This window comes from Amblyraja radiata, chromosome 8 (genome assembly GCF_010909765.2).
Source record: "Amblyraja radiata isolate CabotCenter1 chromosome 8, sAmbRad1.1.pri, whole genome shotgun sequence".
NCBI lineage: Eukaryota > Metazoa > Chordata > Chondrichthyes > Rajiformes > Rajidae > Amblyraja > Amblyraja radiata.
This window is the reverse complement of record NC_045963.1, coordinates 43,214,455-43,240,754: the sequence shown is the minus strand read 5'-3', so window position 1 is coordinate 43,240,754 and position 26,300 is coordinate 43,214,455. Positions and strand designations below refer to the sequence as shown.

Genomic DNA, 26,300 nt, shown 5'->3' with positions numbered 1-26,300 from the left:
TCGGGCTATTTAGCGGCTTCTGTGGTAGCGGGTTCTGTGTGAGCGAGATAAAACAGCGTCCCCACTTGCCCCGCTCCTCCCGTCTTTACTTGACTGGCGTCAAAATCTTTTTTTCCCCCTCAGGGACCCGACAGCTCTACGGGTAAGTTTCCTTTTCTGCCCCCCCCCCCCCCCCCCAAACCCGGCAAGGCCATCGGCAAGGGGGGGGGGGGGTGTTGGGGGACGGCGGCAGCGAGCGTCCTGGAGCCGGGGGAAGGAGAGGGAGAGGCCAAGGGTACAGAGAGAGAGAGAGAGAGAGAAAGACAGAGAGAGCGACAGAGAGAGACAGACAGAAAGAGACAGAGAAAGAGAGACAGAGAAAGACAGAGAAACAGACAGAGACAGTGTGGCAACCCCTGATTTTAAAGAACTAGATGATACATCAAAACTAAGAATAATCCTTGGCGCATCTTGGTGCACAATACGTAACAGCATGCCATAACCTGAGAGACGGTGAATGACCAACATGCACATATGTACGCACACACTAATTGACATAACTGACACTAAGAAATTAATATTGAATTGCTAAACTTACTATTGTGTTGTACTGCTTACAGCTGCAAGAACGTGTAGCAATCAATAAAGGGCTATAGGCATATTGCGAGTTTATGTACAGACACATATCTATCCATGCACTGTATACTTGTATTTATATTTATGCATTTTAAATATGTATGTCATGTTTTATACTTTGGCAATATAACAATGTTTTTTTATCATGCCAATAAAGTTTTAAAATTGAATTGAATTGACAGAGAGAGAGACAGGGAGCGCGAGAGACAGAGACATAGGAACAGAGACAGAGAAAGAGACAGAGAAAGGGAGACAGAGAAAGACAAAGAAAGAGACAGAGAAAGAGAGAGTGAGACAGAGAGAGAGAGACAGACAGACAGAGAGAGAGAGAGACATTAAATTTATAAAACTGACATTTCTTTATTTTTTCCTATGGCCCGCAAAAATGTACCAAATATATAATGTGGCCCTCATACTGAAAAGTTAGGAGGCTCCTGCCTTAGAGAGTGGACTGCTGCAGCTACCTCACCTTCACGGTCTTCTGTGGGACTGGAATGTCGGCTCAGTGACTTGAACTGAAGCTCAGCTGCTATAGACGCCAGGCGGTCATTTTCAGGGACACTTGAACCTCTGCTTTCAAAAAAACAAAATTCCCATTAGTAATCAACATATTTCACCGTGTTGGCATTATGATACATATGAAACCGTTGCTGGCAATATTCTTTGCGGCGTATCATGTGAACACCTTTGATTTATTATGCATAAAGACATTGGGCATTTAAAAGTTCTTATCCTCTAGAGGGAGATAGCTCAGACATTGCACTGTCAATAGCTAAGGAACCGCTCACTGGAAGGTGCAATGTCAACCTCTGCAGATACAGTCTGAAGAAATGATCCCACCCAAAATGTCACCCATCCTTTTTCTCCAGAGATGCTGCCTGACTCGCTGAGTTAGCCCGAGTTATCCCAGCACTTTTTGTCCATCTACAGATAAAAGGTGTGTTATCATAGGCACTGTCACAGCAGGCAAACCAAGGATACGACATATTCAGATCCCATCGACTAACTGCTTGAGTGCTTGCAAGCTGCTTGTGGACAAAGCACCACAGATATTTCATCTTCTGAACAACTATCTTAATTTCCCATGAAAATCACTAACTTATTAAATGCTGTATTCTTATCTCAATAGACTTGGCATTTTGTAATGCATGTAACTATTTTTTGGCTCAATCTGCAAAATGTATTTGAGGCCAAACCCTAAAATTTGAAGCCAAACCCTAGGGAAACTATTCAATTGCACCATCACTTGTCTGTAAAGCTTTTGCAAATCCTTTTTCTTCCAATTATGCAACTTTTGGGCTTACATCACACAGAACATAGAACAGTATAGCACAAGAACAGGCCGTTCGGCCAACAAATCCTGTGGCAAACAAGATGCCGAATTACACTAATCCCCAATACCTGCATGTGATCCACATCCCTTCATTCAAAGCATATCCACGTGCCTATCTAAACGCCTTTTAAGCGTCACTATTGTATCTGCCTTCACCATCACCCCAGGCGATACGTTCCAGGCACCCACCACACTCTGTGTAAAAAAAAACTTGCCCCACACACCTCCTTTACAAGATCATCAGTCTGAAGAAGGGTTCTGCCCTGAAATGTGATGTCTGACCCTCTGAGTTACTCCATCATTTTGTGTCTATCTTCAGTATACACCAGCATCTGCAGTTCCTTCCTATGACTTGTCAGGCTTTATCCTCTCTCTTTGTTTTCTCCCACTCCCCCACTACAATCAACGTGAAGGTTCCCGACCCAAAACGTCACCTGTCGATGTTCTCCATACAGGCTGCCTCACCCGCTGAGGTACTCCACCACTTTGTGTTTTTGCTAAACATTTCTCCCAACTGGTACACTAAGATGAAGACATTAGTTCATTCCAACCTGACATTTTGGGACGACAGATGGCACAATGGGCTAAGTGTTCGGCTGGCGACCGGAAGGTGGCCGGTTCGAATCCCGCTTGGAGTGTATACTGTCGTTGTGTCCTTGGGCAAGACACTTCACCCACCTTTGCCTGTGTGTGAATGTGTGTGAGTGATTGGTGGTGGTCGGAGGGGCCGTAGGTGCAGAATGGCAGCCACGCTTCCGTCAGTCTGCCCCAGGGCAGCTGTGGCTACAGAAGTAGCTTACCACCACCGAGTGTGACTGAGGAGTGAATGAATAATGCGATGTAAAGCGCCTTGAGTATTAGAAAGGCGCTATATAAATCCCATCCATCATTACCTTATTTCATTAGCTGAGGCGACAGGTTTGGAGTGATTCAGGTCACCACCAACTGCTGGGGTCAAGCGAACAGCACTGGCCACACACAAGTTCCGTACTTCAGATCCTAGGCTCCTTGGACTGCAATGAGGAGAGACACAGAAAGCAAGTCAAAAACATACAAATGTAGCTTGTATTTTTGCTTACTTATTCACATATGAAGATTGATGTCAGGAGGAAGCGTCAACTGGGGTGTTTTAGTAAACTGACCACATCCTTTTCTTTGCACCAAATATTCCACAACCACATTAACTGTAAGCAACCCAAAGTTGTCTTACACTGTGATTAATGGGTAGCACAAGAGATGGAGCAACTGCTGCAGTGATCCTGACCATGGCTCCTGGTTGATATGGGATTTTATGCTCTCCCTTGGGTTTCCTCAAGATACTTTAGTTTGCCCCATGTCGAGGACGTGCTGGTTGGTAGGTTAACCGGCAGCTGTGAATGGCCCCTTCTATGGGGTGGATGCTCAGAGAATCTGGGGGAATTGTTGGACACCTGCAAGAGGAAGCTGCAGGAGAATAGTGTGGGATAGGTTGCTCTAAGACCGAGCATAGAGTTGATGGGCCAAACAGCCCAATCCTATGCCGTAAGGGAAAATGAAATATAACAGGGTCAAACCACAATAGAAAGACACAAAGTTCTGGAGTAACTCAGCAGGCCGGGCAATATCTCTGGAGAACATGGATTGGTGAAGTTTCTGGCCGGGCCCATCTTCAGAATGATTAGTAATGTTGCCTGACTTGCTGAGGTACTCCAGCAATCTGTGTCTGTTTTTGTAAACCAACAGCTGCACATCCTAGTTTCGACACTCAAACAACAGATTATGCACTGATATGCGATCCCAGAGAGTACTGATTGGTTACAGCACTCCTGATCCAGAGTCCAAACACGGACCTAATATACAACAGTGTTTGCTGTCGGGAACCTACTACGAGTCACAAGTCATAGGAGCAGCAGTAGGCCATTCGGCCCATCGAGTCTACTATGCCATTCGATCATGGCTGATCTACTTTTCTCCCTCAACCCCATTCTTTTACCTTCTCCCCGTAACCATTGACACCCTTACTAATCGAAAATTCCTTCACTCTGCCAGCACTCCTTCAACATGTGACAGTCACATCTTTGCCACGGTTCACCCATGGTTGCTGAGAGCATACCTGGGCTGGCTGGTGGTGCCGGGGGTGGGGGTGGTCAGGCTGACTGGCATGGGAGTGAGGCTCATTGCTGGGGTCCTTGTGGTAACACACACTGCCCAGAGCCCACAGCCTCTCTCATCACCCACCACCTGTTGCTTGTGATGGAAGCTGCCGACTATCCCTCCATTGTGAGAACAGTTGGGTCAGAGAGCCCGAGTAAACAACCACTGTCAGCTAGTTTGAAGGAGACAAGTACATTTTTGGCTATTTGTTTAGTCTATATACACGTATATCCCTTGGCATTTTCAGACTAAGCTAAGATCTACTCTCCACAGGTTAAGACCAACGCAAAGACTAGAGTTGCTCTCGCAACTGTTCAACAAACAGCTTATGTGAACATTTAAAGTGTGCAAAGTCAGAAAAAGTTTCAAGTTCAGACAATGTGGAGAGATTAGGTGGAAAACGTCACCTAAATCCTTCAGATGTGGGGATGATGAGGTGTGGATTTGGTGGGTCACTGTGACATCGCGGTACTTTGATAGGACGAGGGCTATTTCGATGAATCCCTGCAAATATACATAATAAGTGAATGCTATACAGTTACTGGGTTTAATCCGTAATATCACAATAATAATTTCCGTACACAGAAATCAATCAATATTCCATTAAAGAAAGTCAGCAACAGGTTTTGATGATTGGAAGTTCACAGCCCAGGTGCACGTTGGAAGTAGATTAAACAGTAGTTTATGAAATTGAACTGGATATATATTTCAGCAGGTTAAAAATTATAGGGTTATGGAGAAAATGTAGAATTTCTCATTGCCAACAACACAAAGCAAACTGAACCATGGCAAGAGGTTTAAAATGAATGTTATCATTTTATAAATAAATTATTGAAAGGACTGGCTCAATACTAAATTGAATTGGCTTAATTAAAAGGTATTTAGACAGGTACATGGATAGGAAAGGTTTAGAGAGATATGAGCCAAAAGCTGGAAAATGGGACTTGTTTAGACGAGGCATCTTGATTGGCATGGACTAGTAGGGCTGAAGGGTCTGTTTCAGTGTTGTATGATTCTAATTCCAGTATTAATTTTATAGCAACTGGAAGTTAACAAACAACTTCTGCTGTGGATCTGAAATAAAACAGGTAATGCTCATAATACTCAGCCAGTCAGGCAGCATCTGTGGAGAGAAACAAGGTGAACTCAAGGCAATCTCTGATAACAAGTTAATCGTTTGTGGTATTTATTCAGTTTTTTCTCTCTCCAATAGCACGTCCCATGACTAGCCACCATTTGCCCATCGTCTATAATGGTCTCACCCATCTCAGATATTCCTTCACCTTTTCTATCCCCACCTTCATCTCTATAATTTAAAACCAACTTTCCGAGTTCTGATTAAAGCTCTTCAAACATTAACTCAGTATCTCTTTTTGCACAGATTCTGCCCAAACTCCTTAACGTTTCCTGCATTTTCTCCTTCTATTATTAACTTTCTTTCTTTTTAAGATATCACCCATTATTATAAAGAGAAGCAATAAACATCACCAAGTTTTCAGTTCAAATAATAAGAATGATTACACACTAAAATTGTTTACTTAAAAAGCAAGGTCAATAGCTTGATTCCTATAGATATTTTACCAAAGCTGCAAATTTCAAATAACATTAGGACATCTGAAGAAATAGCAACCTTGCTGGCACAACACCAGGGCTACAATGATTAGTTATGCCGTTTAGTTTAGTTTAGAGAATCAGCAAGGAAACAGGCCCTTCGGCCCACTGAGTCCATGCTAGCCAGTGATTACCCGATCACATTGGTTCTATGTTATTTCACTTTCGCATCGAGTCTCTACACACTAGGGATTATTTAAAGAGGTTGTGCAACATTGATATCGAACAGCATTATATAATAACATTTACCCAAAGTACCAGCGTAGAAATGTGCACAACGCAACTGTGATCAGCTGCATTATTTGTACAACACTCAAGAGCACGAACCTGTGACAGGGCTGTGAGGTTTTCCTATAACATGTCCAATGCATTCATTCATTAGAGACTGAAAACTCTGCAAAAAGTGGAAAAAAATATGAGGACTCACACAATGATTATGTGCACTTGTCTAAGATTAAATATAAAAGGAGCAACATAATAAACATGCTGTTAGAAAAAAAGATATTCAGGATTTCCAAATAATTGGAGCACAGACTATAAGAGATTTAATGCTTCCAGTCTTGGTCTCTCTGTTCTTTGGAGACTTTGGGGACAATTTACAATTTTTACCAAAGACAATTAATCTACAAACTTGTACGTCTTTGGAATGTGGGAGGAAACTGGACCACCCGGAGAAAACCCACGCGGTCAGAGGGAGTATGTATAAACTCTGTACAGACAGCACCAGTAGTCAGGTTCAAACTCTGATATTTGGCGCTGTGAGGCAGCAACTCTACCGTGCCCCAGTTACTTGTGTCTATAATGACAACTACAATATACTTAAGTAATAAAGTACTTTGGAGTGCAGCACTGCATTAACATTGACACTGCTTTCAATCGGTTGGGGAACAGAGTACAAGAGTCAGGAAGTCAGCTTGCAGCTTTATAAATTTTGGTTAGCTCACATTTGGATATTGTCTACAGTTCTGGTCATGTCATTACGGGAAAGATGTGGAGGTTGGAATGCGTGCAGACAAGGTTTACCTGGATGTCGCCTGGATTAGAGGGGTTTACGTACAAGGTAAACAGTCAAAACCTCTAGAAAAGGGCAGAGCTACAAGTCAGAGAGAGAAAGCTTAAAGGTGACTAGACCAACTAGTGACTAGACCAGGTGTCTGCGCTCACCCCGGAGTCAATCACCCCCCAAAAGGAAAATTATGGAATTTATAGAGGCAATCAATCGTCCCCAAGTTGGGGGGGAGGGGTGGGTGGGGAGGGAGTGGGGTGGGGGTCAAGAGTGTTTTATTATCATATGTCCCAGACAGGACATATGACAATATGTCCTATCTGTGTGTGTGTGTGTGTGTGTGTGTGTATGTGTTATATATACACACACACACATGATCAGAGTTTTATAATTATAGATATAGAAGATATGCAAGATTTTATTTTAAACAGAGAATGAACCGCCAGAGGGTACAATGAAAGCAAATATGACAGTGGAATTTAAGAGACTCTTTGATAGGCACAAGGAGAGGTTGCAAGATGCAATACAAGGGCAGGTTGGACATATGTGGGTGGTTTTCTATGGAACGTCGGACATTGAGAGGAAACCTGAGAGAAGTATATAAAATTAGAAACGGACTAGAAATAGTAGGCAGTCTGTACCTCCATCCCAGAATGAAAATGCCAAAGAGTAGAGGGCATATCTTTGAAATTGGAGGGGCAATGCTTAACGGAATTTGCAGGACAAGTTTTGTTTTTACAGAGAGTGGGTGCCTGGACAGTGCTTCAGGGGATGGTGGAGGAGGCAGATATGACAGTGGTGTTTAAGAGACTTTTTAGATAGGCACATAGATATGCAGGGAATGGAGGGATATGGATCATGCATAGGCAGATTGAATTAGTTTAACCTGGCATCAAGTTCGGCGCAATGAATAGACAATAGACAATAGGTGCAGGAGCAGGCCCTTCGGCCCTTCGAGCCAGCACCGCCATTCAATGTGATCATGGCTGATCATCCACAATCAGTACCCCGTTCCTGCCTTCTCCCCATATCCCTTAACTCTGCTATCCCTAAGAGCTCTATCTATAACTCTCTCTTGAAAGCATCCAGAGAACCAGCCTCCACTGCCCTCTGAGGCAGAGAATTCCACACACTCACAACTCTCTGTGTGAAAAAGTTTATCCTCATCTCCGTTCTACATAGCTTACCACTTATTCTTAAACTATGGCCTCTGGTTCTGGACTTCCCCAAAATTGGGAACATGTTTCCTTCCTCTAGCGTATCCAAACCTTTAATATTCTTATATGTTTCAATAAGATTCCCTCTCATCCTTCAGTATAGAATATATCTAAATAAGTATACAAGCCCAGCCGCTCCAATCTATCAACATATGACAGTCCCGCCATCCGGGGATTAACCTTGTGAACCTACGCTGCACTCACTCAATAGCAAGAATGTCCATCAAGTTTGGAGACCAAAACTGCACACAATACTCCAGGTGTGGTCTCACTAGGGCCCAGTACAACTGCAGAAGGACCTCTTTGCTCCTATACTCAACCTCTTGTTATGATGGCCGACATGCCATTCGCTTTCTTCACTGCCTACTGTACCTGCATGCTTACTTTCAGTGACTGATGAACAAGGACCCCCAGATCCCATTGTACTTCTCCTTTTCCCAACTTGACACCATTTAGATAATAATCTACCTTCCTGTTTTTGCCACCAAAGTGGATAACCTCACATCTATCCACATTAAACTGCATCTGCCATGCATCTGCCCACACACCCAACCTGTCCAAGTCACCCTGCATCCTCCTCACAGTTCACACTGCCACCCAGCTTTGTGTTATCTGCAAATTTGCTAATGTTACTTTTAATCATTAATATATATTGTAAATAGCTGCGATCCCAGCACCGAGCCTTGCGGTACCCCACTAGTCACTGCCTGTCTTTCTGAAAGGGACCCATTAATTCCTACCCTTTGTTTCCTGTTTATTTTCCTGATTATTTTGGTCGGTGGGGGCGCTGCGAGACGACTTTTTTTGTTTTTTTAGTATGTCCAAATGTGTGTTTTAATGTTTCTCGGTGTGTGAGGGGTGGTTAGTGGGGGTAAGGGGGGAACCGCTTTCGGTCGCCTCCTCCACGGAGAGGCGACTTTTTCCATGTCGCCTTCCTCGCAGCCTAACACCAAGGATTGTTGCGGCCTTTCCCGGAGTCGGGCCCGGAGCTTCAGCAGCGGGCGCAGCGTGGACCTTTCATCGCGGAGCGGGCGTGCCCTCGCTGGGGGTCTCCAGAAGGGAGCGCTTCGATCGCTGGCCCGCGACAGCCTGAAGTCCGGAGTCTGGGATCCCTCGTTGGGGACCCCGGAGGAGAATAGCTCCGACCGCCGGCCCACGGCCTACATCATCTAGAAGCCGCGGACTGCGGAGCTTCTAACTGCGGGCGCGGCGGGGACTTACCATCCGAAGCGGGATCCCTCGCTGGGGATCCCTGGAGAAGAGCACCGACCGCCAGCCCGCGGCCTACATCATATCTAGAAGCCGCGGTATGTGGTGCTTCTAACCGCAGCGCGGCGGGGACTTAGACCTTCGACCGCCGGCCTACATCATCTTGAAGCCGTGGTCTCCGGTAGGGAAGCACCGAGTCGGGACTTACCTTGCCTGTACATCTGGCCACCCGCAGCGGCGACTGCGGAGGTTTGTGGTTCCGACTACGGGGGAAAATGGATGAGGACTGACTGAACTATGTGCCTTCCACCACAGTAATGAATGCTGTGGTGGATGTTTGTGTTACATTTATATTGTGTATTGTGTGTTCTTTCTTATTGTACCGCTGCTGGCAAATTCATTTCACTGCACTTTATTGTATATGTGACGAATAAATCTGACTATTGACTGTCTGCCAACCAATTTTCTATCCATGTCAGCACCCTACCCCAATACCATGCGCTCTAATTATGCCCACTAATCTCCTATGTGGAACCTTATTAAATGCTTGCTGAAAGTCCAGGCACACTACATCCACTGGCTCTCCCTTGTCCATTATCCTGATTACATCCTCAAAAATCTCCAGAAGATTAGTCAAGCATGATTTCCCCTTCGTAAATCCATGCTGACTCAGACAGATACTGCTACTGCTATCCAAATGTGCCGCTGTTTCATCTTTTATTATTGACCAGCATCTTCCCCACCACCAATGTCAGGCTAACTGGTGGTGAAACATCGTAGGCTGAAGGGCGTTTCTGTGCTATACTTTTCTATATTCTATGTTCACATGAATATGCAGGAAATGGAGGGATATGGGTCATGTGCAGGCAGTGGGGATTAGTTTAACATGTTCAGCACAGACATTGTGGCCTGAATGACCTGTTCCTGTGCTATACTGTTCTATGACTAGCAGATGGTCAGTTTTCAACTTAAACAAGGTAAAAAGCAGAGAGGGACCAAGAAATGAAAGACACTTTGATAACCAGTTTGTATCCTGGCCAAGAACAGCGTCAGTTCAAGAATTATCAATGTTTCCTGGATAGAGGCCACATCTGATAAACCAAAAATCACAATCAGACGGTGTTTAACTGGAATCGGCAGATGGCGGGAGCCGTGTTCCCAGCCCCCGTAACACTGACACTGTTTGCTACATCTCTGTTAAAACATCCAGCATCAACACCAGATTATGTAATACACCCACCCACAGATCACAAAAGCACAATGGTTTTACTTTCAGAAAAGAAAGCAACTTGCCAGGAAGTCGTCTTCTGGGAGAGCTGAAATAAACCCCGGTTCGATTGCCTGAAGGAAGTCAAACCCCTGGGTTGCCCACCTGTGAACAGACAGAAACATTAAAACAATGATGCTGACTCCCCCGAGAACGAGACTCTTAAAGCAGGTTTGCGTAAGAATAAAGACAAGAAGTACTGGAGTAACTCAGCAGGTCTGGCAGCATCTCTGGAGAACCTGGATAGGCAATTTTTCAGGTCGGACCCTTCTTCACACTGATTGTGGTGGGAGGTGGGATAGAAAGCTGGAAGAGAGGAGGGGCAGGACACGGCCTAGTGAGTGATAGGTGGATACAAGTAAGGTTTTTGTTGATAGGCAGATGGTTGGACAAAAGCGAGAAATGAACGGAAAAAAGATGTGAGATAAAGATAGAGGAGGTGGGAATTGTGAAGGCAGAGGAAGGAACGTAGGGGGAAGGGGGCAGGGAGTAGTGGGTCCGAGGCCAGGTGTGGCATAGGGAAGAGGGAGGAAAATAAAATGTGTCTGAGCATGAAACACGCGTCTAACCTGGGTCTTGTTCCCCTCCCACTTTCACATTTGGTGAGCACGAAGGTCATCCATTTCCGAGCAAAGCTGATAAACTTGTCCCCTATCTTCTGTCTGAATTCACCAGACATCAGCCGGACAACCTCCTTGTGATACTGGAGAGAATTCAAAACATATTGCTAAAATGCATTGTATTTGTTTTAAACTAATTGACAAAGGACAGCCAAAATAATCCACCCAATCTTTCAATAAAGAAAAAAGAGCCAAAAACAGTGATAAATGTGCAAATACAAGGATCTGTCCTGGCACCTCTGCTGTTTGTGATTGACATAAATGACTTGGACATAAACATAAATGGGTTGGCTGAGGAAGGCTGTCATGGCATACAGCGGGATACTGGAGAGGATGCAGTTGAGGTTTACCAGAATGCTACATGGAGGCTGAAAGGAGATCTGATAGAAGTATATAAAATTCTGAGAAGAATAGAAAGGGTAAAAGGTTAGAACCTTTTTGCCAGGGTGGAAATGTCAAAGACAAGAGGGCATAGCTTTAAGATGAGAGTGGAAATTTTTAAAGGAAATGTGCAGGGCGATATAATTATTTTAATAACAGAGGATGGTGCGTGCCTGGAACACGCTGCTAGGGATAGTGGTGGAGGAAAATACGATAGTGGCAAGTAAGAGGCTTTTAGATAGGGACATGGGTAATGCAGGGTAAGGAGGAATATGGATCACGGGCACGCAGAGATTAGTTTAACTTGGCATCATGTTTGGCACAGACATTGAGGGTGGAAGAGCCTGTTCCTGTGCTGTACTGTTTTATGTTCTAAGTAGTTTAGATGAACAGATGTCTTCTATAATTGATTTAAAAAAATGTCAGAAACTTACCTCAAAGCCAAAGTTATAGCTTTGAATCATAGTTTCCCTGTAATACTGCTGCAAAGTCGCACATTCAGATTCATCCATTTCAGCCTCAAACTCTGAATTGAACATCTTGTCAATGCGGTCAATGGCATTCCTAATCTTATTGCACAGCAACAAGGCTGCATGCTGAAAGGCAGAGTGGAAATCATCAGGTTTGAGACATTTTGCGCAAATGAACATTCAAATAGAATATATATGGAACAAACACCACAATAAATGTACCGGAGACAGTTCAAAGCTCCTGATGTCTCCGCTCCCTGAAGCTGTTGACCACTTGGATTAATGAATGCAAGCACAGGTCCACCATCAATTTTCCCGCAATTAATGGTCCAGCTCCACCTTTAATCTGGACATTACAAGAGTGCACTTGAAATACACCCCCGCTGCTGGGGTTCTGGAACTCCGACCTGGCCGGAGAGGCCAGATTGGTTCCCAAAACACTCTTGACTCTCTTGGTCACCACTTGGTAGCCATGAAGTCTGTTGGTCCGGAAAAGCAGATAATCCAGAAAGACTCTGGAACCAGGGATGTCAAAAAATTAGTGGTAGACCTGTATTGCTAGATTCTATAATCTACATCCTGTTTTTTTCATCTGTGCACTCAATTCAAATATTGTGTTTGAATGTAGAACAGCACTTAATTTTTCACCCAGGAAGTCTACAGTGATGCAGGGTCTCGACCCAAAATGTCAATTAGTGCTTTGCCTCAACAGAAGCTGTTTGACCTGCAGAGTTCCTAGCTTTTTTTATGCTCCAAATATTGCCCATGATAGGCCGAAACTGGCAAGTGTGTTATTGGAAATTCCCAAATCACAACTGGTGTGCAATTTATGCTAGATATACCCATCAGGCTGCATCTGTGAGAAGAGAAACAGAGTTTATGTTTCAGGTCAAAGGTGCTGAGTCAGAGCTGAGAAGGGCAATAGGAACCTAAAGAAAAGACACAAAGTGCTGGAGTAACTCAGCGAGTCAGGCAGCGTCCCTAATCAGTCTGAAGAAGGGTCCTGTCTAGAAACGTCATCTATCCATGTCTTCCAGAGATGTCGCCTGACCCGCTGAGTTACTCCAGAACTGTCTTTTTGTTTTGTAAACCAGCATCTGTACTTCTTTGTATCTACATTTTACAAAATACAAGTACTGGATTATTAATGTTTGCGATTTATCTGCAATTTGAAACGACAAGTAGCATTGAATAAACTTCAATGAACTTTAAATCAACACGTTTTTTCTCATGTGTTTCAATTATTCTTCATTCACACTTCCGCCCGATTCCCAGAACTGGGCACATTAAAAACATTGGTATGAAACCCAAGGTTTATCAAGAAGTTGTGCCCTTTTTATGAATGTAACAAAAAAATGCTTCAAGAGTGGAACCCTGGCAGCAATACTGCCAGAACATAATAGTACCTTCTTGCAATGCAAGTGCCCATAACGATGATCAAATTAAGGACATGAATCAAAATAAAAGGATCCAGTCCATCTAAAAATTCTTCAAAATTATATATTAGTACAGCTGCTAAAAATAGAAAACTGGTCCTTAAAAGTACTGTTTTTCCAGAACATTTTTTAAACTATGAAGTACTTTCCTTTGTTGCTGCAGTGTTCACAGTACAACACCGTTGGAACAGCAACATCAGCAGTGTAAATGTTTGTGAGCAGGAAGATCTAAATGGCTCCTTGTCATGGCAGGAATTACATTCATTCCAGCAACCCCCTGCTATAATGAAGAGCCAAATCCTGATGATACTTTGACCTCTTTATTCCTTTCACAGCAAGTCAACCCAAAGGGAGTTAGTGTAAGCAGTCAACAGATAACGCAGGACAGGCGGTAGAGAGTCTGTGAAAGATAAGAATCACTGTCAGAAAAAAATTGCAGGGGAGGGGTGGGGCAACTCTGAAAGTGCTGTCAAAATCATAGAGGAACCCCTGAAAAACAAATGATCAATGGGGAATTGAACTTTATCAGAGTAACTGATTTAATTTTAATTCAGTCCACAAGGGTACAGTCCAATTCAGTGGCACAGTGCGCAAAAATAGTGCACTGTGGTAGAGTTGCTGCCTTACAACACCAGAGACCCGAGTTCGATCCTGACTATGGATGCTATCTGTGCGGAGTTTGTACGTTCTGCCCGTGGGTTTTCTCCAGGTGCTTCGGTTTCCTCCCACATTCCAAAGACGTTCTGGTTTGTAGATTAATTAACTTTGGTAAAAAAAAATTGTAAACTGTCCCAAGTGTGTTAGTGTACGGGGTGATCACTGGTCAGTGTGGAGTCAATGGGCCGAAGGGCCTGTTTCCATGCAGTATCTCTAAAGTCTAAATAAACAGAAAGACTGGTGTGGAAGGACAGGCCAAGTAACAAGAATGACCTGTGTGGAAGTTATTGAACCAGATTACCAAGCAAGGAACTCCCTACCCAACAGCACTTTGGAGTCACTTCACCAGAAGAACTGTTGTGATTGAAGGCAGCATCTCGTCACCACCTGCCCTTTCTACTCACTCAATGATGCTGCCTGACCCGCCGAGTTACTTGGTTCCTTTGTAAACCTGCACCTGCAATTCCTTGTGTCTCGTGCTAAGCACCTTGTTGTGTATGCATAGATCTGTGGCTTAAGATCACGTTTACTTAGACGCTTCATATTATTGCTTTTTTTTTAAAAACCATGTTAGCCAGAAGTTGTATGCTCTCAGAAAGGGTTAGGATTCACTGCGTGAGATTATTTTACTTAGCTCTTCTGAGGCGTATTTGACGCGAGTGGCAGCTGTGCGATTTAAACATTTTATCTTATTTTTGTAATCATTTTGTGAAATTAGATAGTCAGGAAAAGTTTCAGAAAGGGAGAGCAGGGCAAGAGTCCAGCAAAGTAAACAAGTTGGCATCTGGTGTTTTGCAGGAACTCGCAGTTCTGGGTTTTATTTACAGTAACATGATCAGCAAGGATTGTGCACATTAGAATAATTTCCCCATAAGTTGTTGAGTAATGACCAGGTCTAACCATGGAAAAACAGACTATTGTATTAATTTTCCTGATTCCTCAATTGCTTTGCATACTAAAAGACACATTAAAGAGATGACATTGCAAATATACTTGGACGCCAGAATCAAATGATTTTACTACCATAACCTGTAAATAGTTCCTTCTAAGCTTCCCCCGGTCTAGTTTCAGTCAATAAATGGTGTACAATTTTGGTCGCCTAATTATAGGAAGGATGTCAACAAAATAGAGAGAGTACAGAGGAGATTTACTAGAATGTTGCCTGGGTTTCAGCAACTAAGTTACAGAGAAAGGTTGAACAAGTTAGGACTTTATTCTTTGGAGCGCAGAAGGTTAAGGGGGGACTTGATAGAGGTTTTTAAAATGATGAGAGGGATAGACAGAGTTGACGTGGAAAAGCTTTTCCCACTGAGAGTAGGGAAGATTCAAACAAGGGGACATGACTTGAGAATTAAGGGACTGAAGTTTAGGGGTAACATGAGGGGGAACTTCTTTACTCAGAGAGTGGTAGCTGTGTGGAATGAGCTTCCAGTGAAGGTGGTGGAGGCAGGTTCGTTTTTATCATTTAAAAATAAATTGGATAGTTATATGGATGGGAAAGGAATGGAGGGTTATGGTCTGAGCGCAGGTATATGGGACTAGGGGAGATTATGTGTTCGGCACGGACTAGAGGGGTCGAGATGGCCTGTTTCCGTGCTGTAATTGTTATATGGTTATTATATGGTTAATAAAATACTGAGTTCTGCACTTGCGCATCTAAACTTTATTTTAGAAAAACACAATAACAGTTCCCCACTACTATACCTAACCATCACGGGTTCGATCCTTGTATCTGCTTGTCCAAGTCCTCCTAGTCTCGTGCAAGCAGAGACACTCCAAAAGGTCACGCAGTCCCAAGCGTTCTCCCAGAAGATCGACACAGGACCTCGTGGGAGCTACCTTTTATAGGTCCCCGAACCTTGAGGGGCCGAACCATATGGGGGTGGTCTCTTTACAGTCCAAAAACAGATATCGATTAACACAGTATATGATAGACATTTCCCTAACCCAATAATACAGTAACTAATACATTGTATTCAAACGGAGCTTCTGGTAGGAAGCAAACATAGCAACATTTGCCCAGATATTCAAGAAACCCAGACAAGGCTCAACACTTAACCCAATCAATATCTAGCAAAGTAAAGCTTTGCAACAATATTTACAATGTGTATGTCTGGTTTGCATTCACCCAATCCGGTTCATGCAATTTACACCTAATTGTAAGAATCTGCAGATGTCCCATTCCCTTTCCCTGCAACTCTTATCTAGGCTCCATACAAGCTGGCACCATTCTGCAGTTTGTCCCATTTCTGCAGAAGGCACATTTAAATTGACCAAATGGCCTAGCAGCCCAGAAGCCATTACTCAATTTTAGTGTCCTGGCATCTCCAATTTGACCAGAATTAACATTCCTTCCTTTTATCATATATGATAAACCATCATTTATGATAGCCAAATAATCAGATAATCAGATAACCAGATATACATATGTGTGACTTTTACATTTTCCATCTACTAACAACAACAAGGCGATGATGTTTCTTCTCAGAATCTTATCAAGCTTCCCGAGTTTTCATGGGCGTAGCTTCATAATTTCCGTCTGATGAGTCTTCACCTCCCGAATTTTTGTGGGCGCGAATTCCCTCCATCCTTGTTGTTGCCCATTCTTCCATCCTTTCCATAGTCGAACCTATAACCTATAATTCCTGAAAAACTTGGGTCAAAGCAAGTTACCATTCATGCACTAATGCTTTCCCATACATTCCACTGTAATTCTGTTCTGTCAATATTATCCCTTTTCCATTTCAGTATAACTATCTCTATTATATTCTGCTATAATATATTCTTTACTATCCTAGGATCAACACTGATCAGCCCTCTCCGTATTCACACAATGTTTTTTAATGTATATCTGAAGATGGTTTCTCATATAAATTTCAGCTGGGTTCAGTCCAGATTTCCCTACAGGCGTGACTCTTATTTAAAGCAAACCATGAAGAATGTTTCAATTTAACCAAATTCAGTCTCAGCCTTCAATTTACCATTTTAATTTTCAGTGTCTTCTCTTCTCATTCCACAGCTTGTGGTCGATAACACAATTCCATTCCAATTCCTGTGGAATCCCCAGCTGTTCAAATTTAATCAATCAATTTCCATATGTTGTCAATTTTATTATAAAGCCAATTAAGAATGCCGAATCTAAGGACAATTTCTTTCCACCTTGATAATAGAAGCCACTTTACTATCAAGGGTTAAACAATTTAGATCCACCGGTCAAATACATCGACTCTGATATCTCAACACCCATTTCTTAATTTCTCCTTCTAATTCAATAGACTTCTCCTCCAGTACTTCGTCCTTAGTATGTTGGCTCGGCTCTCAGTCTATGGGGGTTCTTTCTCATAACTAATTTCCTTTTACCACTGAGTAACTCTTTCTGGATGATTAGTATTGACCTTCCGAGGGGAACTCATTATTTAAATTTTCAGTCTACCTCATCATTCTATACCACCACCTTGCGTTTCCAGGGTATGTCTTAATTTCTGATATCCGCTGGGGTATGTCCCCTTTCTTGATAGCAACTAAATAGTCCCATCCCATCTTCGATTATCCTCCTATGGATGAGACAAGGGAAGAATGCCAAGTCAACAATCAATTCTCTAATTATTTTAAAACCATATCCCATAAGCCCTTTTACAAATCAATTAATTTTTATAACTAAATTTAGGAGCAAAGTGAGTATTTTACCCCAAACCACAGGGGAGTGTCTATTTTCAAATTTAAATTCAATTCTTCAAATTAGAGCTTGCCCCAATATTTGTCACAGGTTATCTGTATCTTCTAGAAAAGGTTGGATGGTGTTATTTTATTTTTCCTTCACTGGTGTCAAAAGCTAGATGAAGTTAAAGTTGGGCACTACGGTAGGTATCTTCTTCTTCTTCCTTGATGGTAGTTTCAAAGGAGTTGGGATACTGAGGAGCAGCCTCCTCTATTTGTTAGCCTTCCCAGATGTGTCTTAAAGGGACAGAACGGTATCATTTCTTCCTTGTTGTTGGTCTTTGTTTCTGGGGAGCTACCTTAACTGAGCTGTGTCTTCTGCCCGTTCTCAAGGGTCCACATACTCTTTACCTCACTCCCCAGATAGTAGTATGTAGGTCATACTGTCCTGGAGGCACAAACCTAATAACAAGTTATTGATCATATTCACAATGGTTTAATGACTCCTATCCCTATTCCTGCACCTCTTGCACAATAAGTTTGTTTCTTCTCTCCCTAGTGCCAGTTTAGTTTTCTTTAGTTCTTATTCTTTCTGACACCAGCTACTGGGTTCCTTTTCTTACTTTCTTTATTGCCCCTTGATTTCTCTTCCGTTCTGCTATATTCTGTCTTCTCATTGGGCACTCCTTACTCCAATGACCTGATTGTGTACAGTTGTGACAAGCTCCTTGATTTACAATGTTCTTTGCTCTAAGGGGTTTTCTTGGGCAGTTATAATTTTGTTTACAATTTTCTTTTATGTGATCTTCAGTTTTTACTATGATAGTACATCCAATTTGTTTATTCTGGTAAATTACTTGAGGAGGTTCTAGAGTAGGGGTCATGTCTCCACGTCCACAATTCCTGGACGGGTTGGTAAGTCAGGACTGAGAGAATGGGTTGGTTTGAGTAAACGGTGTGTGACTTCTTGGTTCCTGACATTCGGGCCAGCTCTCACTCTGTTCTCTCGGGTCTCAGTAGTCTCTTGAATTGAAGGACCTCCTATAATTGCTAGGATCTCGGATATTTCTATATCTTCTAGGATCTCTAATTTCTTCATAATCCTGGAAATCCTTTCTTTGACCCCTCTCTCGACTCCAGTGTCCCATTCCCCCACAAGTGTAACATTGATTAGGTAATATGGTTGGTTTTGTTTTACCCCTTGGTTGCATTGGAATGGGTTCTAAATTGGGAGTATAATTGTAATAATAATCTGAGTAGTCTAATTTCTCTCATTCCATTCCTCGCTAACATTTGGGGACTCCATGGTCCTGAGCCAGAGCTTGGTTCTTCCTTCTTGACTATACGTTCAGTTTCTCTTCTAGTTACAGGATAACTTTCCTGTTTCCTACCATCCTTCCAATAGTGCCTCACAGCTCTGGCCATTTGACTGGCGCAGTTCTCAGACCAATCCCTGTTATCAGTCTTGAGTCCGCTACTGTAGTGTGGAGACAATTCAATAAGATAGCACAATATTGTGGGGAACTTACTCCATTTTGATAGTTTAAGTCACCTGATTCATCCATGTATAATTTTGAAAAACGGTCTAAAAATTCATCTGCTCCTTCCCCCTTTTCTGGTTTTATTTCCAAAATTCGTGTTAAATCACTTGGCTTTTGAAACATGTTTGCAAGGGTTGTTAAAACAGCCTCTTCTCTTGCACTGTCATCCACTAATATGTTTGCCAAGGCTTCATATGTTGGGTGTCCTAGGGCTACTAGAGATTTGGTATTTTCAGCTGGAGTAATTATCTGTTGTATGGTCTCCCATAAATCCCGGGAATCTGCATGATATACACGCATTGTGGTTCTCAAATAATCTATAAAAGCAGCAGGTGACTTCTTTCTATCAGGGATTCTGTTTAGTGCTGCCATTATTTCATGGGGCTTCCACAGAGTATGGACGTCTGTGGCACGGGGATCATTCATACTTACTGCGCTGGTCGAATCAGCTGCCCCCAGCCCTTCCCTCACTGGGAACTGCCTATGAGATATCTGTTCAATTTGTAAACTTTCGGTTACATCAAAATCTATCTCGGTATCTTCAATCACTGTCTCACCCTCAGATGAATCTTCCCGTTCGCTAGGGGGTTCCCGATACTGTCCAAATAAATTGTTCCTCTTTCTCACTACTCGTATAATCTGTCTAGGTTGTGGCTCACAGTAATATTCTGGCTGTTGCACTATATCTATCATACCTTCCTTTTCTTTAAACACGGAGCTAACCTCTTCGTTCTACTCCGGGTGCCATAAGCTACTGGACGATCTATTAATGGTGGAGTGGATAGAGTCAAAGAATCTGGCACCCCAGTCTCTGCTATCGGTAGAATCTGTTCTTATGTAGAATCTGCAGGAGTTGTTATAGATTCTGCAGACCTAAAATATTATTACGGACACAAGTCATACAAGGTGCGAGTGAAGCCTGGGAAACTGCAAGAGGAACATGGTGGGAGCTGTGAACTTCCACTAGCGTTAACATTTGTCCATTCTTCCAAATATTCATCTCCTTCCCCCTCGAGGTCAGCACTAACCATCGGATCGCTAAACTTTAAATTTACAGAGACTAGTTTCCTTCCAGTAGATCTGCCTTTTCCCTGTTCCGTGTGTTTTCCTTCATCTCCACTCCTGTCCTTCCTACTGCCTGGAGGTCGATCTACTTCACCTTCTCTCGGTTCTATTCCAAGTTTAGCGATCACTTTTTCCCAACTAGCCATCCTCTTAACCTCTTTATTCGCCTTCTGTTCCTCATAATATTTTCTCCATAACTCTATTTATTCTTTTGTACTCCCGTTATTACTATGCTGCCAAATAATTGGTTCTATGTATTTTATCCCTTTTACTGTTCCTTAGAGAGTGGCCATAGCTTGTTTCCTAATTTCTTGTTTAACGCTCCTGACAAATCTCTTAATTTCTCTGCCTTGTGAGGGAACTCATTCACATTATTTGCAATGGGCTCCTTTCCTCTTCTGTCATATCTCGATCTATGCTGTTTCCTATGCCTCCGAACAACCAAAACAGAATTCCTAAGTCCTTCACCCCTTCCTTTTAATCCCTAAATTTATCAGGCTCATTCCTGAACAGTGACTAATGGCCTCGAAGCATTCGCAGCCCCGCACTTCTTTACTCCTTTGCTCCACCGATCCTACTCTCTTATTCAAATTCTTCTCCTATCTTCCACAAGTCCACACACTCTTTCAACCTTACAATTTCCACAATCCTCAGTCATTCAGAGATCAGAGTACTCCAGGGAACAATCAAACACATTCGGGCACAATCAAACACCTTCTCGCAGCTCGTTTAACCCTCAATCTAAACACATGAAAATGAGCTCCAAACACACAAAAGTGACACTGTACACAGACAATAAACCACACCGCTTATTATTATCAGGCACAACCACACTCCTACATAAACCACAATCATTCATTTATTATAAATCACACACTCTAATAAATCCTCCTCGTGGCGTACTCGGTCAATGGAACGACTCCTCCGACACGGCAATCGAAAAAATACGAACCCTGATCGAACCACCACGAATCAAATTCTAACAATACTACAATCCCGATTTAAACAAATACAAATATTCAATTCAAACACACTTTTACTTCAATTATCTAACACCCAAAAGTCCATTAGCATTCACACAGACAATACATGTAGCAGTCCACAATCTTAACACATTCTAAATCTTAACACATTCTAAATCTTTTTACATACACAAAGTATTTATATAATTCGGATCCGATAAAGATGCTAAAAAAGACGATGCTGGATTTTTACAATTTACAATAATATTCAACACGCTAGCGCACAGTTTACAAACACTCAATCTAATTTCCGCGTCACGCTGTTATCAATCAGTGAACCTCTCCCTCTGATTCCGAAGATTTTCCCCTTCCTAGGGTACTCTTTGCTGAGGTACTACTTCTTAAATTGACTACTTTTCCTCATAAATGTTACTTTCCCCTGCTAAGACTGGACTTCTATAGGGGGACCTCTATCTCTCCTCTCTAAGTTCTACAGAATATGGGGTATCTCTCACATCCGGGTACTTTTCACCAAGGGTACTTCATTCCCACCTCCTTGCGTATAACCTACTTGAACCCCTCTAATCTGGCTTTCGCCCCCTCCATAGCACAGAAACTGCTCTCCTCAAAGTCCTCAACGACTTCCTCACCTTTGCTGACACTGGTTCCCTCAACATCCTCATCCTCCTCGACCTGAGCGCAGCCTTCGATACAGTGAACCATAACATCCTACTCACCAGACTCAAAGACCTCGGCATTGAAGGCTCTGCACTCAGCTGGCTCCGTTCCTACCTTTCCATCAGATCCCACTTCATCTCTCTCCACAACCACACCTCTGCTACAGCCACAGTCACTCAAGGCGTTCCCCAAGGCTCCGTACTCGGCCCCCTCCTCTTCATCATCTACATCCTCCCCCTTGGTCAGAAAGTGCCCCACTTCAACCTGGACTTCCACTGTTACGCCGATGACACCCAGATCTACCTCGGCACCAAATCCCCCCACAACCCCCCCCCTCTCCCATATCAACTCCTGTTTGTCAGCTATAAAAACCTGGATGCAACATAACTTCCTCAAACTCAACAGCGATAAGACAGAATTCCTCCTCATAGGCTCCAAAGCCACACTCAGCAAAATCAATAACCCCACTCTCACCATCGACGGCACCACTGTCTCCCCATCTCCCCAGGCCCGCAACCTTGGCATGATCTTTGATTCCACCCTCTCCCTTGAGCCTCACATCCGCCATGTCATTAAAACCTCCTTCTTTCATCTCCGCAACATCGCCAAATTCAGACCCTCTCTCACACCTCCCGCTGCTGAAAGACTCATCCATGCCTTCATCTCCTCCTGACTGGACTATTGCAACTCACTTCTCCTTGGCATCAGCTCCACCTACATCAACCGACTCCAACTGGTCCAGATCGCAGCCGCCCGACTCATCACCCACACCAAATCCTGGCATCACATCACTCCAGTCCTCAAACAACTTCACTGACTTCCCATCTCCCACCGGATCACCTACAAAATCCTGATCCTCACCTACAAAGCCCTCCACCATCTGGCCCCCCCATATCTCACTGACCTCCTCTCCCCCTACCAACCCTCACGGTCCCTCAGATCCACATCAGCCGGTCTCCTCTCCATCCACAAGTCCAACCTCCGCAGTTTTGGGGACAGAGCCTTCTCCAGGGCAGCTCCCAGGCTCTGGAACTCCCTCCCCCAACTGATCCGCAATTCCGTGTCCCTCACCATCTTCCAGTCCCGCCTCAAGACCCATCTCTTCACCTCTGCCTATCCTTAGCCCCACGTCCCCCTCCCTTTTCATCTGTGCATTAATTGCCTCATATTGCGTTTTGAATTGAATTCTGTCTTTACTTTGTGTACTAGTCATGTCTCTACTAGTTATTTCATTCCCCTTACATGTTTTTCCTCTACCTGCTAAATTTTTGTAAGGTGTCCTTGAGACTCTTGAAAGGTGCCCATAAATAAAATTTATTATTATTATTAAGTAAACCAGGTTCCCGTCTCTCAGTTACTTTTCACTATCAGGTACTAATCAACAATCGATCAGAAGGTTACTATTCACTGTTGATCAGCCGCTATTCGAAATCAATCTCAAACATGCACAAAGTCCGAAGTTCTATTTACACAGAATTCGAATTCTACCGTACGGGCAGAACTTCAATGTGAAATTCTGTATTTGGAAATTTGATTCTGCAAATCTAAACTCGTTCTCGGACCAACTAATTTTGGTGCGTACCACTCCACATACGCAGGTTCTCAAATTCAAATATAATTGCCCAATAAAATATCGAATGGACTAGAGTATTCCCAGCCAATCTATACTCTAGCCACCGAGCCCAGTGCCCTTACGAGATTCCTCGTCCGTCACTCCAGGGAGGTATTCAGATGTCTTCACACAGGTGTGGCCTCTAACCAACCTAGGTTTTACCTCTTTAAAATGACTTCCTTTCCACCTGCTTGGCACCATTGCGCTGGCAGTCGATGCCGATTTTCGGAATGCACCTTTCCAATCAGCGCTCCCAGCAACGACAGGTCAAATGCTTCACCGCTTAGCAAGTAAACCAGACTTGTATTTCAATACCCCACCAATTGGATACCAAATCTTGGACTGGATGCGCTTTTGGCTCTCGTTAAGCAGCTGCAGTCTGCCAAGTACGACCAAGTTTTGGGCCTCTAACCCAGGAAAGGGCCTTTAACCCAACCCCAGCAGAGCGTCTAACCCCACCCTGGTTTTATGGGCCCTAACCCAAAGGAGTGCTATCACCCCCCCCCCCCCCCCCCCCCCCCCCGTGCTTGCTAGACTAATCTACGATCTCATTGGGACCCTTTCCCAAGCCCGCGAATGACCGATCTGCTCCGACTAGCAAAGTGCCGAAAATCAATGCAAAAATCGCAGAGTGGCGCCGATTTCTGCACTCGTGATCGAAACAGCTCAACACCCTTAATCGCAAACTTGTTTGGCGGTCCGTTGAGATCCCGGACGAGCCCCCAATGTAAATAGCTCATTCTAAGCTTCCCCCAGTCTAGTTTCAGTCAATAAAATACTGAGTCAAGCACTTGCGCATCTAAACTTTATTTTGGAAAAACACAATAACAGTTCCCCATTACTATACCTAACCACTGCGGGTTCAATCCTTGTATCTGCTTGGTCAAGCCATCCTAGCCTCGTGCAAGCAGAGACACTCCAAAAGGTGATGCAGTCCCAAGCGTTCTCCCAGAAGATCGATACAGGATCTCGTGGGAGCTACCTTTTATAGGTCCCCGAACCTTGAGGGGCTGAACCATATGAGGGTGGTCTCTTTACAGTCCAATAACAGATATCGATTGACACAGAATATGATAGACATTTTCCTAACCCAATAATACAGTAACTAATACATTGTATTCAAACGGAGCTTCTGGAAGGAAGCAAACATAGCAACATTTGCCCAGATATTCAAGAAACCCAGACAAGGCTCAACACTTAACCCAATCAACATCTAGCAAAATAAAGCTTTGTAACAAAATTTACAATGTGTATGTCTGGTTTGCATTCACCCAATCCGTTTCATGCAATTTACACCTAATTGTAAGAATCTGCAGATGTCCCATTCTTTCCCTGCAACTCTTATCTAGGCTCCAGACAAGCTGGCACCATTCTGCAGCTTGTCCCATTTCAGCAGAAGGCACATTTAAATTGACCAAATGGCCTAGCAGCCCAGAAGCCTTTACTCAAGTTTAGTGTCCTGGCATCTCCAATTTGACCAGAATTAACATTCCCTCAACCAGGCCACCCTGTATATCCACAAGTGGCATTGTCTGTTTGAGACAGAGCCTGCGTGATTTGTGAATTAATGCAGTAAAATACCTGAACCTGCCCAAACAAAAGAAAAATTAGTGAAATTGTGCCCCAAATTCAAACCCATGAGAGTATTTTATGAGAGGATTAGAAATAAGATTGTAAGAAATTGAATTAAGGTCAGTCAAGGAGACAAACGAGTTTGGCTCAACCACCAAGCACGACACCTGGAGGCTGCAGCGAATCGTCCGATCAGCAGAGAAGGTTATTGGCTGCAACCTTCCCTCCATTGATGAACTGTACACTGCAAGGGCCAGGAAGCGAGCGGGCAAGATCATCTCTGACCCCTCTCACCCTGGCCACAAACACTTTGAATCACTTCCCTCTGGAAGGTGACTCCGGACTGTTAAACCTGCCACAGCCAGACATAAAAACAGTTTTTATTCACGAGTAGTTGCTCTACTCAACAGCCAAAAATCTGTAGCCTCCCTTTGATCTGGTATTTTGTTGGTTCACATGCTTGATCAATGGTGTTTTATCATTAATGTTTTATTATTATTAATGTTTAGTGTTTTCTGAGTCATTCGTAACTGTCACTGTATATCATGTTGTTACTTGTGGGTGGAGCACCAAGGCAAATTCCTTGTATGTGAATACTTGGCCAATAAATTTATTTACTTACTTAATTACACTCATTTTATGCATAATTGAACCATAAATGCGAATAGATTTTCCAACTATTGCAGCTGGAAGGCCATTAAATTATGTACACCAGGGACTTCACTGCATTAGCATTACCTCCCATTTCTGGCCCCGACTGAGCTTAATCCAATGTTTTACAGTCTTGCTTCTAATTGTATCTCTAATTGTACCAAATACTCTCCTGGGGTTGAACTTTAATGCTACATTGTTAGCTACGGAGCAAGGATAAAATACCAGTAGGATGAACCTGTGAACAAGTGTGAAGAAAGTGAAATAACATGACAACTGTCATGTTCACTTCGTCCTTTCCACGTGTTAATTTTTTTTTAATGTGCATAAGATTTAAAAAAGCTTTCTACTAAACAGCACTGAGTTACTCAAAGCAACAGTGGGACAACTGGTAGAGCTGCTGCCTCACAGCACTAGAGACCTAGATTTGATCCTGACCTCAGGTACTGTCTGTGTGGTTAGCACATTTTTCCTGTGAATGTTCTAATTATCTCCTACATCCTAAGTATGAGGTTTTATAGGTTAAATGGTTCTCTGTAAATTATCCCTACTGTGTAGGGAGTAGATGTGAAAGTGGAATAACTGGTGTGGATGGGTGATCGACATT

The 26,300-nt window shown here is 43.3% G+C and overlaps 1 protein-coding gene across 4 annotated transcripts in view; it reads right to left on the bottom strand.

Moving 5' to 3' along the window:
- Nucleotides 1-26,300, bottom strand: part of map3k4 (mitogen-activated protein kinase kinase kinase 4) — a 168,012-nt gene that overhangs the window by 28,185 nt on the left and 113,527 nt on the right. For all 4 annotated transcript variants that reach the window (XM_033025715.1, XM_033025714.1, XM_033025716.1 and 1 more), the window contains 7 exons: nucleotides 11,827-11,988; nucleotides 10,961-11,094; nucleotides 10,418-10,496; nucleotides 6,020-6,086; nucleotides 4,489-4,585; nucleotides 2,842-2,961; nucleotides 1,085-1,185 (listed from right to left, as the gene is read on the bottom strand). In XM_033025715.1, coding sequence (XP_032881606.1) covers nucleotides 1,085-1,185; nucleotides 2,842-2,961; nucleotides 4,489-4,585; nucleotides 6,020-6,086; nucleotides 10,418-10,496; nucleotides 10,961-11,094; nucleotides 11,827-11,988 — 760 coding nt within the window. The remainder of the gene's footprint in view (nucleotides 1-1,084; nucleotides 1,186-2,841; nucleotides 2,962-4,488; nucleotides 4,586-6,019; nucleotides 6,087-10,417; nucleotides 10,497-10,960; nucleotides 11,095-11,826; nucleotides 11,989-26,300) is intronic.